Source organism: Perognathus longimembris, chromosome 19 (genome assembly GCF_023159225.1).
Source record: "Perognathus longimembris pacificus isolate PPM17 chromosome 19, ASM2315922v1, whole genome shotgun sequence".
Lineage (NCBI taxonomy): Eukaryota > Metazoa > Chordata > Mammalia > Rodentia > Heteromyidae > Perognathus > Perognathus longimembris.
Window position 1 is genome coordinate 42955249 of NC_063179.1, and position 14656 is coordinate 42969904.

Consider the following 14656-nt stretch of genomic DNA (forward strand, 5'->3'; position numbering starts at 1 on the left):
TGAGGAATTGAGCCTAGGGCTTCATGTATATGAGGCGCGCACTTTACCACTTGGCCATATTCCCAGCCCTGGAAGACATGATTTAATATATACTAATAAGATGAACTGGATTATAGAGGGTTTGTTATATTTTTTCTATTTCTGTATGTTTAATATAGTAATTCTGCAGAAAAAATTAAAAAATATTTTCATGTACATTTATTTAAACTCAAAAATGATAGGCAGTAAATATTAGGTAGTCTATGTTTGTATAACCAGGTTGTCATAACTTAAGAATCCATTACACTTTCAGAACAGGCTTAAAACTTAATGGTTCTTACATATCATTGTTAATGTTACTACTTAAAATCTGGAAATTCAGACGGGCAGTGGTGGTTCATGCTTGTAGCTACATTCTAGCTACTCAGGTGGCTGAGACCTGAGAATCGTGGTTTGAGGCCAGCTTGGGCAAGAATGTCATCAAGACTCTTATCTCCAATTAACTACCAAAAAAGCCAGAGATGGAGTTGTGGCTCAAAGTGGTAGAAGGACAGTGCCCCAGGCACTGAGTTCAAGCCCCAGGACAGACACAAAATAAATAAATATCTAGAAATTCAGTTGCAATGCAAAAGAACAATCCTATCAAATGAAAAAAATCATTTAGGTCAGGGCGTTTAATGTTTAAATAATTATAACTCAACATGTTGACATTACATTATTCTCCTAATCTAATACCCCTCAGAATATTTAACTCCTGGCAATTTGGGTTACAATATCTAAGGAATCTCTTTATTGTCTTCATAAAAATCCAGGATAAACTCTGAAACAGAATCAAATAATTTTCTTTTCTTTTCTTTTTTTTTGGCCAGTCCTGGGCCTTGAACTCAGGGTCTGAGCACTGTCCCTGATTCTTTTTTGCTCAAGGCTAGCACTCTGCCACTTGAGCCACAGCGCCACTTCTGGCCGTTTTCTGTATATGTGGTGCTGGGGAATTGAACCCAAGGCTTCATGTATATGAGGCAAACGCTCTTGCCACTAGGCCATGATTCCCAGCCCTCAAATAATTTTCTTAAAAAGTGGTACTTGAGGCTTCCCAACATATCTGAAAGTGAATGCTGCTGTAGTAGAGAAGAACACTTGCCTTTACTATCTCTGAGTATGTCTACTAAAAAGGAGCTAGCACCTAGTACCAAGGTCCTCCACAGTGAGCATGCCCTATATTGGAAACTTCTCTCCAGTCACACAGCAGGGTCTGAAGGGCTACTAAAGGGACAGTGAGCTCAGGCGCACAGGACCCCAAACGTCCCACTTGCTTCAATCACAGCAACTTTACTTTAACCAGCAGTAAAATGTATACTGTTAAGTGTACCTCTATCAATGTTAGAATTCTATAAAATTTATTTTTAAATAAAATAGAAATGTAACAGATGTGTTACAAAAATAACTTTTAATAACCACATCGAAAATACTCATACCTATACAAGGCTTAACATGCTGAAAGCAAGCTTTAGTCAGGTCACCTAATAGGGCAAATGAACTCTGTCGAACTTCTGGCATTTTATCCTACAAGAAATAAGAAGAAATTAATTCCAATACGACAGGAAGAATGAAGTCCAGTTCGTTTTAATTTTCTATGTCTTACCTGCATGCACTGATACATTAGTGTTAGAATGTTACTTCGAGCGACTAGCTGCTCAATGTTGCCTCCCAGGCCTTCAGCCAGGCCACTGAGTAAATCAAGAGCCACAATCATGAAATCTTTATCTGGAGCCTCATATTGATCTGGTTGAGCATTATTCAGCTAGAAAAACAAAACAAAACAAAACAATTACATGTTTTGCTTTTAATCACTGAAAAAAAATACAGATTATGTCTACCTTAGGAAGGTAAAGAAAGATATTTAGAAAAATACCATGGCTTGAGCAAGAGTCTTCTGTACTAGGTTTACACAACGCTGATACACAGGTTCACAGTAGGGAAGAAAGCCAGACTGCAGGGCCGTGGCAACGGAGGACAGGCACTGGAAAGGACAAAGTGCACACGCCACACTTACTGGGTATATTCAGGATTATGAGAAACAGTCAAACTATGCTAAAAGATCCCGGGCATTCACTGATGAGCTTGATCTCTACGACTCAAAGTAGCAAGTTTCATCTTTTCAAATCCCTCCTTTGGATATCACTATTTTGTCAAAGTTTGTAAAAGTTAGAGAAAAAATGTCCAAGTTTTTAGAGTGAATTTTATCCACAAGGGTATTTTTCATGGTTTTTATCCCCTCAAATTTAAATTAAACTAACCATATTCAGATTGATTTAGGTATTTACACAGCACTTACATTGTACTATGCAGTAACCTAGAGATAATTGAAAGTGTGTTAGAGGATGTATACGCATGTAAATACTATGCTATTATATAGAGAGAACTTAAGCATCCAGAGGGGAGAGGCAGAAATCAAACTGACAGGGGCTAGGGATATAGCCTAGTGGCAAGAGTGCCTGCCTCGGATACACGAGGCCCTAGGTTCGATTCCCCAGCACCACATATACAGAAAACGGCCAGAAGCGGCGCTGTGGCTCAAGTGGCAGAGTGCTAGCCTTGAGCTGGAAGAAGCCAGGGACAGTGCTCAGGCCCTGAGTCCAAGGCCCACGACTGGCCAAAAAAAAAAAAAAAAAAGAAATCAAACTGACAGATACCAGGAATAGTATATATAAAGTAAATAAAATGAGCCATGATCCTAATTTCCTTGAACTCAATTTCACTTCTCTGGCTAGAGACAATCCATGGCATAACTCAGTAATCCTTGAAATAAATATGAAAATAAGGATGAAATGATCAGCCTATCACTTTGTCACATTTCATATAAAATATTTTTGCTGAAAATAGTAACTAGACAATTATTATATGCAGAGGACGGAGAATCACATCTATAATACAACCCTTTATGAACTTTTAGAGAAACTAGATATGTATGCAGCATATCTTTTCTATTTAACTGTTTTTCTTAGAATAGGTGTATCCTAATAAAAGCCATATTTATTCCATATTTAAAAAGGTTTCTGAATATAGACTTAACAATTAAAATACACACACACACATATATTTTGGAACAGAAGGCATGTTTTTGACAAAAAATGCTATCAGATTAAGTAAATATTAGATTAGAATACCTCAAGTAAAGGGAAAAGATCTTTATCTTCATCCTTTAACATGTTCCATTTCTGGATGAGTGGAGGCATTAGCATCTGAATATATTCCTATTTACATTGATGAGAAACAAACATCATGTGTAAAGAAATTCATTTTGAATTTAAGAAAATTAAAATCCATTTATAACAGTTGTAGAAAAGTCTTTATACAAGGCATGGTAAGATCCATTCTTTGCTCTTCAGTCCTTTCCTGAGCTAGAAGCACGGCTCAAGTGGTAAACTGCCCATCTAGCAAATACAAAGCCCTTAATACCACAAAATATAAAGAAACTCTTCTACCTTTAATTTACATGGCCTAGCCAGGTAATCTTAGCTAGTCAGGAGGCTGAGATCTGAGGACTGAGGTTTGAAAGCAGTCCACATACACACATTTGAGATTCATATTTCTAACTAGCACAAAGTTGGAAGTCGAGATGTGGCTCAAGTAGTAGAGTGCCAGCCTTGAGTGAAAAAGCTCAGAAAAAGAGGTAATTCCTGAATTCAAGCCCTAATACAGAATGAAATAAATACAACAAGCTACAGGACTTTCTCGTTTTAAAGTCATTTGATTTTTTTTTTTTTTGGAAACAAACTGTGTCAATACATAAAAATGTATTACTTGTTAAATCACAATAAAAGAATATCTAGGTTGGGAATGTGGCTTAGTGGTAGAGTGCTTGCCTGGCATGCATGAAGCCCTGGGTTTGATTTCTCAGCACCACATATACAGAAAAAGCTGGAAGTGGCGCTGTGGCTCAAGTGGCAGAGTGCTAGCCTTGAGCACAGAAAAGCTCAGGGACAGTGAGCAGGCCCTGAGTTTAAGCCCCAGGACTGGGTAAGTTTTATTTTCCAGTGACAGATTGTCTTTTTTAATTGTTCCATGTAAAATGACTGTTGCTTTATAGTACATGATAACTTAACAGAATCCACAAAACGTAGTCAGCAGTCATGTAAACAAGCTGTATAAACTTTAAAAACATAACCCCCATCCTTCAAACAAAGCCCAATCAAGAAAACAAACCTACAAACTGACACAAAAATTTTTTTTTAAATTCAGGACTTTTCACAGTTGTATTCGTTAAACCATTTTTGCATTGTTCAGCAAACAATTATGAAATACACTAAAATTCTTTTTTTCTTGGCCAGTCTTGGGGTTTGAACTCAGAGGCCTGGGTGCTGTCCCTGAGCTTTTCTGTGTTCAAAGCTAGTGCTCTGCCACTTGAGTCACAGTGCCACTTTCAGCTTTTGTTCTGAGTGATTTATTTTATTTTATTTTTGCCAGTCCTGGGCCTTGGACTCAGGGCCTGAGCACTGTCCCTGGCTTCTCTTTTGTTCAAGGCTAGCACTCTACCACTTGAGCCACAGTGCCATTTCTGACCGTTTTCTATATATGTGGAGCTGGGGAATCGAACCCAGGGTTTCATGTATACAAGTCAAGAACTCTTGCCACTAGACCATATTCCTAGCCCCGGAGTGATTTACTGAAGATACAAGTCTCACGGACTTCTCTACCTGGGCTGGTTTTGAACAATGATCCTCAGATCTCAGCCTCCTCGAGTAGCTAGGATTGTAAGTGTGAGCCACTGACTCCCAGCTAAAATCTGTATTTTTAAAGTAGCAAAATTTGTTCATATTTCAACCTACATGCTTAATCTATTATTTCTAGCTTACACCCCATACATCTATCTTTTTCATACTGGTGGTTTAGATACTTACTGGTTTATTTAAATGATGTCCCACTGAATCTGCTAATGTTCCTATGGCATCGTAGAGGATGAGCAGGTTTTTATGCTGGTATTTACTAAATGCGAAGACCAGGGTATCAAGTATATAAGCAAGGTAAGGAACAAGTTCTGTACAAGCTTCCTCTTCTAGTGTAGCAAAGGCACTGAAATTTTTTTTAAAAAGAACAATATTTTATTGTTGTATAAGACAACAGAGACCCAAAGTAAGTCTATTGTTCACAGAGTATCATTTATGTTTTATATCACGCCCATCTTCTTGCCTCATTATCCCAGATGCTCATTTTTCATATCATTTCATTTTTCATATCACTTTTTCCCTTCTAACAAGCTGTTACACATGGTAAAACCTAAAACTACTGATGCTACAGACCATTGTCTTTACTCACGGAGAAAGTTTATTTGGTAGTTTATTACCTATATGGTCAGGGTGCTGAGAATAGCATATGTCCATTCTCAGGGAGTTTACAGACTGTTTGAGATTATGAAATAGAACGAGAATGGTTGGGCTGGGAATGTGGCCTAGTGGCAAGAGTGCTTGCATGGTACACATGAAGCCCTGGGTTCAGATTCCTCAGCACCACATATACAGAAGTGGCGCTGTGGCTCAAGTGGCAGAGTGCTAGCTTTGAGCAAAAAGAAGCCAGGGACAGTGCTCAGGCCCTGAGCCCAAGCCCCAGGACTGGCAAAAAACAAAAAACAAAAGATTCCTATTCATTAAACTTCTGAACCTTTTGTTCATTTTCTTCATACCCTTACCATAAATTACAGTGGTACACAGTTCTTTAGTATTTCTTACCAGTTATTATATTTCAAGACAGCACCCTTGAGGCTGGGAATATGGCCTAGTGGCAAGAGTGCTTGCCTCATATACATGAAGCCCTGGGTTCGATTCCCCAGCGCCACATATATAGAAAATGGCCAGAGTGGTGCTGTGGCTCAAGTGGCAGAGTGCTAGCCTTGTGCAAAAGAAGCCAGGGACAGTGCCAAGGCCCAGGACTGGCCCAAAAAAAGACAGTACCCTGAAATTTAGTATATGCTTAACAATTAGCAGGCAATAGAAATTTTGTTGATTAAGTGTTATCAGTCATTGTAACTTTCTTGCCCAACTTTTCCCCTTATTAAAAATTATACCTCTTCTTGATATTACACCTTTAGATCCTGTAAGGTCCAATTGAAACTTACTTTTCCCCTCTTTTCAACTGTTATTTATTCCCATTAAAAAGTCAATTAATCAATAGTTGCTGAGCAAGCGCGAAAAGCCTCGACTTCAAGCCAATGCAAAAGCAATTCTACTTAAAAAGGAGTTATAGAGTAGCAGGCTTTTTCAGAATATAAAAACTTGCTCCAAGAAATAAGTAATGAGGGCTGGGGATATGGCCTAGTGGCAAGAGTGCCTGCTTCGGATACACGAGGCCCTAGGTTCAATTCCCCAGCACCACATATACAGAAAATGGCCAGAAGCGGCGCTGTGGCTCAAGTGGCAGAGTGCTAGCCTTGAGCGGGAAGAAGCCAGGGACAGTGCTCAGGCCCTGAGTCCAAGGCCCACGACTGGCCAAAAAAAAAAAAAGAAATAAGTAATGAAAGCAACTATAGGTCTGATACAAATAGAAACAGCCTCAAATCTACTCTGAAGAATGGCTTCTGGTACAAACTGTCCAAACACCAACAGTGCTTGGTAGAAAATGACAAACCTAAATCTGTAGTACTTTCTGTGGAGTATGTTGTTGAACAGTGGACTAAGGACCTGAATTTGCTCCAACTATGTCATGCTCTATTGTCTGAGATAAAAGCTATTTCTATTGCTACGTTCGCTGAGCAGAAAAAGAATAAGCTGAGGAAGAAATGTAAGGCTGATGTGGAGTTAGGATTAATTATAAATTACAAATCACCAGATAAAAGCTATAAACAACTTTCCTAATCAGTCAAAATGTGCACAATATGCTAATGTGCCAATTAGAGATTAGTCCTGAAAAAACTTCACCACAGAAAATTAAACTTCCTTTCACAGCTGACAAACTTTGTTAAAGAACATTTCAGTATTGGCTTAATATCATTATACCAGAATGGAGATGAGTCTCTCACTAAATACCAGTTCTCATATTCAACAGTGTTATGAATTTGTCCCACCTGCAGGCAGCTTCTTGTACTCTCTTGTTGCTATCCAGGATACGTTTTAGCAATTCTGTCATTAATGGCTTCAGGTAAGTATCCGGTGGCTGGCTGACTACCCAGTGTGCATAGCGGCTAAGAGTCCAGCATGTTATAGAACGCACAAGAGCCTTTTTATCAGAGAGGCACTGGATAAGGTGAGGAATGAGCTCAGGTAGATATGGAATCATGCCTTGCATGCAACCTAGAAAAAATGAAATGACAGACATCTTCCAAAGGTGCTAAATATGGTTAAAACACAACTGTTAAGTTGAATACAAAAGTGATAGATACATCTATGAGCAATATTCAGTATATTCCCATATGTATAAATACACTATAATAGCCAGTAACAAAATTGAAGAGTGATAGAAATTAGACTTAACTGTACTACTCCTTAGTATCTTATCATAAGGTTAGAACATTTTTACTTTCATTACAATATGTTCATAAATGCCAATAAAATGCAAGATAATAATCCTCTATAGAGCACAGTGATACTCTTTCTTTGTTTTTGCCAGTTCCTGGGGCTTGACTCAGGGCTTAAGCACTGAACCTGGCTTCTTTTTGCTCAAGGCTAGCACTCTGCCACTTGAGCCACAGCACCACTTCCAGCTTTTTCTATATATGTGGTGCTGAGGAATCGAACCCAGGGCTTCATGTATACGAGGCGAACACTCTACCACTAGGTCATATTCCCAGCCCCCATATAGTGATACTCTTGTGTTGTATTTCCTGCGCTAACCAAGGAAATAAAGCCATTTTCTGTCAGGGATGCTTCATGTATGAGTTATCTCATTCTGCTCTCTTCAGTCTAACAAAAGTATCTGGCTGGGACTAGAAGCTTAATAGAAGTTAAAACTGTTCATGGTAGCTGGGCGCTGGTGGCTCACACTTGTAACCTAGCTACTCAGGAAGCTGAGATCTGAGGATGCAGTTGAAGCCAGCCTGCGCGACACTTACCTCCAATTAACCACCAGAAAGCTAGAAGTGGCGCTATGGCACAAAGTGGCAGAGCACTAGCCTTAAGTAAAAAAAACTCAGGGAAAGCACTCAAGGCCCTTAGTTCAAGCCCCATGATGTAGAAAAAAATATATAAAATCGGTTGATGGTAGAAATTTATCCTAAGGTAGCTTTTAGATTTGGTCATCCTTTTTAAAGTTAATTAGGATGACAGTCTTTTTATTTTACCCCATACTTGCATTATAAGAGGGAAATCAATATGGTATTTGAATTCAGAGTGAAGACTTTGCTTATTAAGTAATAATTCTTTGGAGTAACCTAGTCTTATTAACTTCTATCAATTTAACTATACAATTCAAACTGAACTTACCTTCAGCAATTGCTCCTAAAACCAGGATGCCTGATTCTTTCACAACCCACTCATGGTGGAAAAGTAATTCTTTCAAAAGTGGCAAAATATGTGGCAGTAGCTCATCACGATACACATTCGCAAGAACATCTAGGGCAGCGGCAGAACATTTTCCTGAGAAAATATTTAATTCAACAATAGTAACTATTTAAGATTATCATAGGTACAACATTCTTGCCACATTTTAATAGTTTTACAGAAAGAATCCAATAGGAAGTAGTTGTATGAAAAATTCTATTTAAAAATAAAAAATTAGCAAACCAAGTATAAAGACATTTTTATACTCTATACATTAGTTTCAGATTAGATTTCTTTTTGCCTACATAGAAATATTCAAACAAATACTATTCCACTCAGTTCAATGATTCCAGGATTCCTCCAGTCATACTCTTGCAGCCAAATATACACATTTCTATTTAGTATTTTGAGTGGTAGGTAGAACCAAATACACAGTTACAGGTCAGGAAGGTTGGTATATAAAGTAGAACAAAAGTCAACATTATGAAGCACAAAACATGTGAGGAAACACTCTTTACATGACTAGACACATGGCCCGTGCTACTTAGGACATGGAGATGGGAAAAATTATGGTCCAAGGGCAGCCGAGGTTATAGTGAGACCCTCCTTCAACCAATAGAGCAGGCATGGTAAATCCCAGCTGCACAAGTGGTAGGTGAATGGGAGTCGCAGGCCAACCAGGCAAAAAGTGAGACCCTAGCTGGAAAGCATCTAACGTAAAAAATGCTGATATAATAGTGTAGTAGTACACCAAACTAGCAGACACAAGGTCTTGAGCTCAAACCTTAGTACCATCCGAAAGAAAATATTTTTTTTTGAGCCAGGCCTGGGGCTTGGACTCAGGGCCTGAGCACTGTCCCTGGCTTCTTTTTGCTCAAGGCTAGCACTCTACCACTTGAGCCACAGCGCCACTTCTGGTGCTTCATATATGCTAGGCAAGTACTCTACCACTAGGCCGTATTCCCAGCCCAAAAAAATATTCTTCACAGACAAAACATTAACCAAGGGACAAGAAGCAACCCCGACTTCATTAGCATAACAATTCAGACAATAACAAAAATGAAAACAAGGAATTTAAACTGCCAAAAATTTTCTAGTATAAACTAAGCATGCAAAATGGCTAACTACAATTTAGTCAACAGAAAAATCCTGAAAAAAGAATAAAAATTGGCCACAAGTTCTTCCACTTAGTGTATTTATATCATGTACATTGATTTGCAACAAAAAAAAATCTGTATGTGCAAAAACAGAAGGATATGATACACACACACACACAAAAAAAAAATCAACAGTAAATTATATATAGTCTGATTTCACTTTTGGAAACTAGGCTTCACCTCTAAATAAACACATATATGTATTTTTCCATATGTACAAAGAAAATAATTCTTGAAAGATACACACAGATGAATGAGATATGGACATAACATGTCATCTTTTAATGACCCCTCCTTTAATATATACTATTGCTTTTATACTGTTGTCATATTATTAACCATGATTCTAGCCTCTTAAAAACTGAAAGCAGGGCTGGGGATATGGCCTAGTGGCAAGAGTGCCTGCCTCATATACATGAGGCCCTGGGTTCAATTCCCCAGCACCACATATACAGAAAACGGCCAGAAGTGGCGCTGTGGCTCAAGTGGCAGAGTGCTAGCCTTGAGCGGGAAGAAGCCAGGGACAGTGCTCAGGCCCTGAGTTCAAGGCCCAGGACTGGCCAAAAAAAAAACAAAAAACAAAAAAAAAAAAAAAACTGAAAGCAGGATACAAAGGAGTATGTAGTAGTAATGAAACTCTTAGATTATCTTGTTGAGTTTCAATAATGGAAGTGTAATGAGCAGTATCTATGTTAATGTTCAGCAGGTTTTTCTTTTTGCAAGTTTCCTTATTTGCTTAAGGCTACAGTTGTGACGCATAGGCAAATTCCTCAGTCTAGCCCCTGGCATGTTGATCAGGGAGTTTCATCAGAGATAACTTCCCTTTTGGGATTCATTAAAAAATATCCTACCATTGAGGATGGTGAAGGTTGGCTAGATCCGTGAATATATCAAAGCCCGACTGTACTACACATTCAATGAGTTAATAGTATAGTATGTGGATTGTTACCATTTTTGTTTTTCAGTACTGGAGAGGGAACTGAGGGTCCTTGCATATGGTAGGCCAGTCTTATTCCACTTGAGAAATGTCCCTAGTCTCTCACTCCTCTGCTTTTTGTGATACCAGTAATTGTACTCAAGGCCTCCTGCTTGCTAGTAAGTGCTCTACTATTTGAGCCATGCGACCCTACCAAATGCTGAGATTACAGGTATGTGCTAACCTGCCTGGCCAAGAATTATGTCTTAATAAAAAAACCAAGAAAACAATTTATTCTCCACGAAAGGATCTCAGTATGTATCTAAGGTTGACCCAAAAATTCACTATCTTCCTAATGCTGGATTATAGGTATATGCTACTACATCTGGCCAATAAAATGGTCAAAGTAGACAACTGTGTTTTCCTAGACGTACTTAGGTTCCAGTCAGAAATTGTATCATCATCATCAATTTCATCATCCTCATCATCTTCCTCTTCAATTCCATCTTCATCATGCTGTTGAGCCACAGTTCTTGATCGATGAAAACGTGGCCTTATATCTTGTTCACTATCAGGAATTGTTTCATCTTCTTCAACATCACCCTATGATAAAAAAAAATTAGTAATCAGATGGGGAAAACAATGGAAGGTGATATTGATCAAGATGAATTGTACTCATAAATTGCCATGTTGAATTGAAACATCTTCGCACAAGTACTTAAATAAAAAAGCCTGTTTTATCAGAAAAAAATCCTAATAGTATTCATATAAACTACTATTATTATGTACATGAGTAAAAGAATCAGAACATTGCATGGGGTGATGTATAGGACTTTCTTCCTAAGGATGTCCCTGTGCTGGAAACGGTTCCAGTGAAAAGAGAATCTACTATACATCTTTCAACTGTTCCATTAGCTGGGGTGATCTCAGTGTACATGAACCATACCCAGATCAGTCAAAGGAAAGTAAGGACAGCACTATTATCCCTGTCTCGTATCGATTAAGCTACAATTTATTACCAACCAAGTTCACTGGACTTGCATTATCAAAACTTTTATAGCTTATTATATAAAATAGAAAGCTCTTTTATGCAGGAGCTATTAAAAACAAATATTGGTCTAAGTTATGCCTATAATTCTAGCTATTCAGAAGGCCAGACATCTTAAGATTGCAGTTTGAGATCAACCTTGGCAGAAAGTCTGGAAGTGAAGATGTGACTAAACTGGAGGAACTCTAGCCTTGAGCTATAAAGCTCAGGCCCTGAGTTCAAGACCCAGGACTGGCATCAAAACACCAACAAAAATAAATAAACAATAAAAGATCAATTCAAAGTAAGTAATATTTCTTTATCCATTAGAAAAGTTTTCTTACCTTAAGCAAGATAATATCTATATCTGAGTACTTCATGCCATTCACTAACACAGGAATCAATCTATAAAGAAATGAACAAAATAAAGATTTATAGATCTCGGAAGTAGCTCTAATGATAAGAGTGCTAGCCTTGAGCTGAAGAGCTTAGCAAAAGCGCCTAGACTCAAAGTCCAAGCCCCACGACTGACCTCCCCACCCCCCAAAAAAGATTTAAGATCTCTATAGAATAATCAAGAGGTCTTAAAACTTTATATACTATAAAACAATTAAGATAAGCACTGGAAATACTGTCTTTAAACCATATTTAGTAACACTTGCCTTCATTAACTAAAGAAATATTAACAGGACAAATATAGTCTGGCCAAATTTTCATGCTCCAAGTTATTCTAGAAAGACTAATAGTAATACAAGTATGTGAGTTTTACAGTGCAGAGAACCATATTTTTAAGTTACATACATTGTATAGGAGACTAAGTCTACTTTGTTCGCTAACAGCTAAACACTGATGAGGTTCAATGGTATAATTTCAGGGAAATGGTGAGAAGTCAGACTATGAGATGTTGTATAGTCAATAAAGATGTAGGTTTAAGATTTGAAATAGTAAGCCTCACCTATACTTTGTTTTGTTTTGTCCTCTTTTTTGTTGGTTGTGGGGCTTGAACTCAGGGCCTAGGCATTGTCTCTTAAGATTTTGCACTCAAGGCTAGCACTCTACCATTTTGAGCTACAGCGCCACTTCTGATTTTCTGGTGTTTAATTGGAGCCAAGAGTCTTATGGCCTTTCCTGCCCAGGTTGGCTTCGAACTGCAGTCCTCAGATCTCAGCCTCCTGAGTAGCTAGGATTATAGGCGTGAACCAGTGCCCAGCTGTTTTGTTTTGTTTTTTTAAATGAGAGGAAAAACAACAGGAAAAACCTGAAAGTCTATCTGATGGCCCAAAGACCCTTCCTTGGAGATAAGATAAAAACAAGACAAAATCATTATGTTATCAGGTATAAAGTACCAAGACTGCTTAGGTAGGGAGAACCTCACAAGAAAATCTACTAACTTTTAGGGACAAGACCCAGTCACCAGTTTCTTTAGAAAGCAGAAGTGCTCAAAATGAATGCAAACAATGTCCAAGTATGATAAGTGTTTGACAAAGCTGGTCTGGTAAATAGACTGTAAAAGCAGATCTGGAACAAAGACTGGCAGCCACAGTAAACAACATCCATTTCTATAGCCATTAATCCCCCAAGTAGTGTAACTTTTCCTAATAGTATTCAACCACCTGTTCTAAGAAGCAAAAGAGTAAAGTAATTCAATAATCCAGAGTAGTAATGACAGATGCAGGGCAGCTGGCAGTTTATAGCCAATAAGGACTATTGAGGTTATAGCTGTTTTGTTAAATAAAGAAAAAGGAAAGGAAAGGAAAGGAAAGGAAAGGAAAGGAAAGGAAAGGAAAGGAAAGGAAAGGAAAGGAAAGGAAAGGAAAGGAAAAGGAAGGGAAGGGAAAAGGAAAAGGAAAGAAAAGATCAAAGGTCCTCACTCAGGGTGGAAGATGAGCTTACTAAAGTTTGTGAGAAATGAGGGATAAGCAAGCAAAATTAAGCTGACAACCACTGGCTCACAGTTGTTGGGCTAGCTGTTTCGGGAGCTGAGATTGGGAGAATCATGGTTTGAGACAGCCTACATCTTGATAGCGATCCCTTCAAAACCAGCAGTTGGCATAGTGGCAAGCAACTGTCATTCAACTATGTGAGGAATTGAGTTGGGGAGGATCTTCCAGGCCAGAAAAGCTCCCCGAGGTTCCTAACTCAAAAGAGGAAGCTGGCAGTAGTGATGTACAACTGTCATCCCAGCTATGAGAACTCTCAAGTGGATCGCAGTCTAGGTGTGGGCCTGGCAACAAAGCAAGATCCTATTTCAAAGGAAATAGCACACACGCATGCATGCACGCACATACATGCACACGCATAAGCCCGTGTGTGCACACAGATGGAGGTATATTTTAGACTACCTAGAAAAAAAAAGGAATGAGATTTGAAAGTGAGATAGACGTGGGTGTTTTCTATAAATACGTGATAGGAATCTACCACGTACTGGACCAACTTACTAGGCAGATTATTTTTGAATGGGTATTATTAATTTTGCCAGTCCTTAGGGCTTGGACTCAGAGCCTGAGCACTGTCCCTGGCTTCTTTTTTGCTCAAGGCTAGCACTCTATTTACTACCTGAGCCACAGTGCCCACTTCTGGCTTTTGCTATGTATGTGGTACTGAGGAATCGAACCCAGGGCTTCGTGCATGCTTGGTGAGCACTCTACCACGAAGCCACATTCCCAGGCCAGCAGGTTCAATTGTTAAGCAATTTTCTCCTGGAACCTCATGTAGTTATTAGGAACAAGTTTTAAATACAACTAATGTGAAGTGAGTGCTTAAATATTTGCTAGGTACATGGATAATCCATATAAATGCCCTGAGTTGTTAATGTAAAAAAATAGAGAAAGCCAAAGCTGAGCAATCATGGCTTGTGGCTATACCACTAGCTACTCAAGAAGATGAGTTCAAAGAAGATGAAGTTCGGGCTGGGAATATGGCCTAGTGGCAAGAGAGCCTGCCTCGTATACACGAAGCCCTGGGTTCAATTCCCCAGCACCACATATATGGAAAACGGCCAGAAGTGGCGCTGTGGCTCAAGTGGCAGAGTGCTAGCCTTGAGCAAAAAGAAGCCAGGGACAGTGCTCAGGCCCTGAGTCCAAGCCCAAGGACTGGCAAAAAAAAAAAA

At 38.8% G+C, this 14656-nt stretch overlaps 1 protein-coding gene across 2 annotated transcripts in view; it reads right to left on the reverse strand.

Annotated features, from left to right (window-relative positions):
• Tnpo1 (transportin 1) overlaps positions 1-14656 on the reverse strand; it is an 85281-nt gene that overhangs the window by 16332 nt on the left and 54293 nt on the right. For both annotated transcript variants that reach the window (XM_048368497.1, XM_048368498.1), the window contains exons 10-18: positions 11892-11952; positions 10955-11123; positions 8391-8543; positions 7037-7262; positions 4881-5052; positions 3147-3233; positions 1892-1999; positions 1622-1780; positions 1455-1542 (exon numbers count right to left, since the gene is read on the reverse strand). In XM_048368497.1, coding sequence (XP_048224454.1) covers positions 1455-1542; positions 1622-1780; positions 1892-1999; positions 3147-3233; positions 4881-5052; positions 7037-7262; positions 8391-8543; positions 10955-11123; positions 11892-11952 — 1223 coding nt within the window. The remainder of the gene's footprint in view (positions 1-1454; positions 1543-1621; positions 1781-1891; positions 2000-3146; positions 3234-4880; positions 5053-7036; positions 7263-8390; positions 8544-10954; positions 11124-11891; positions 11953-14656) is intronic.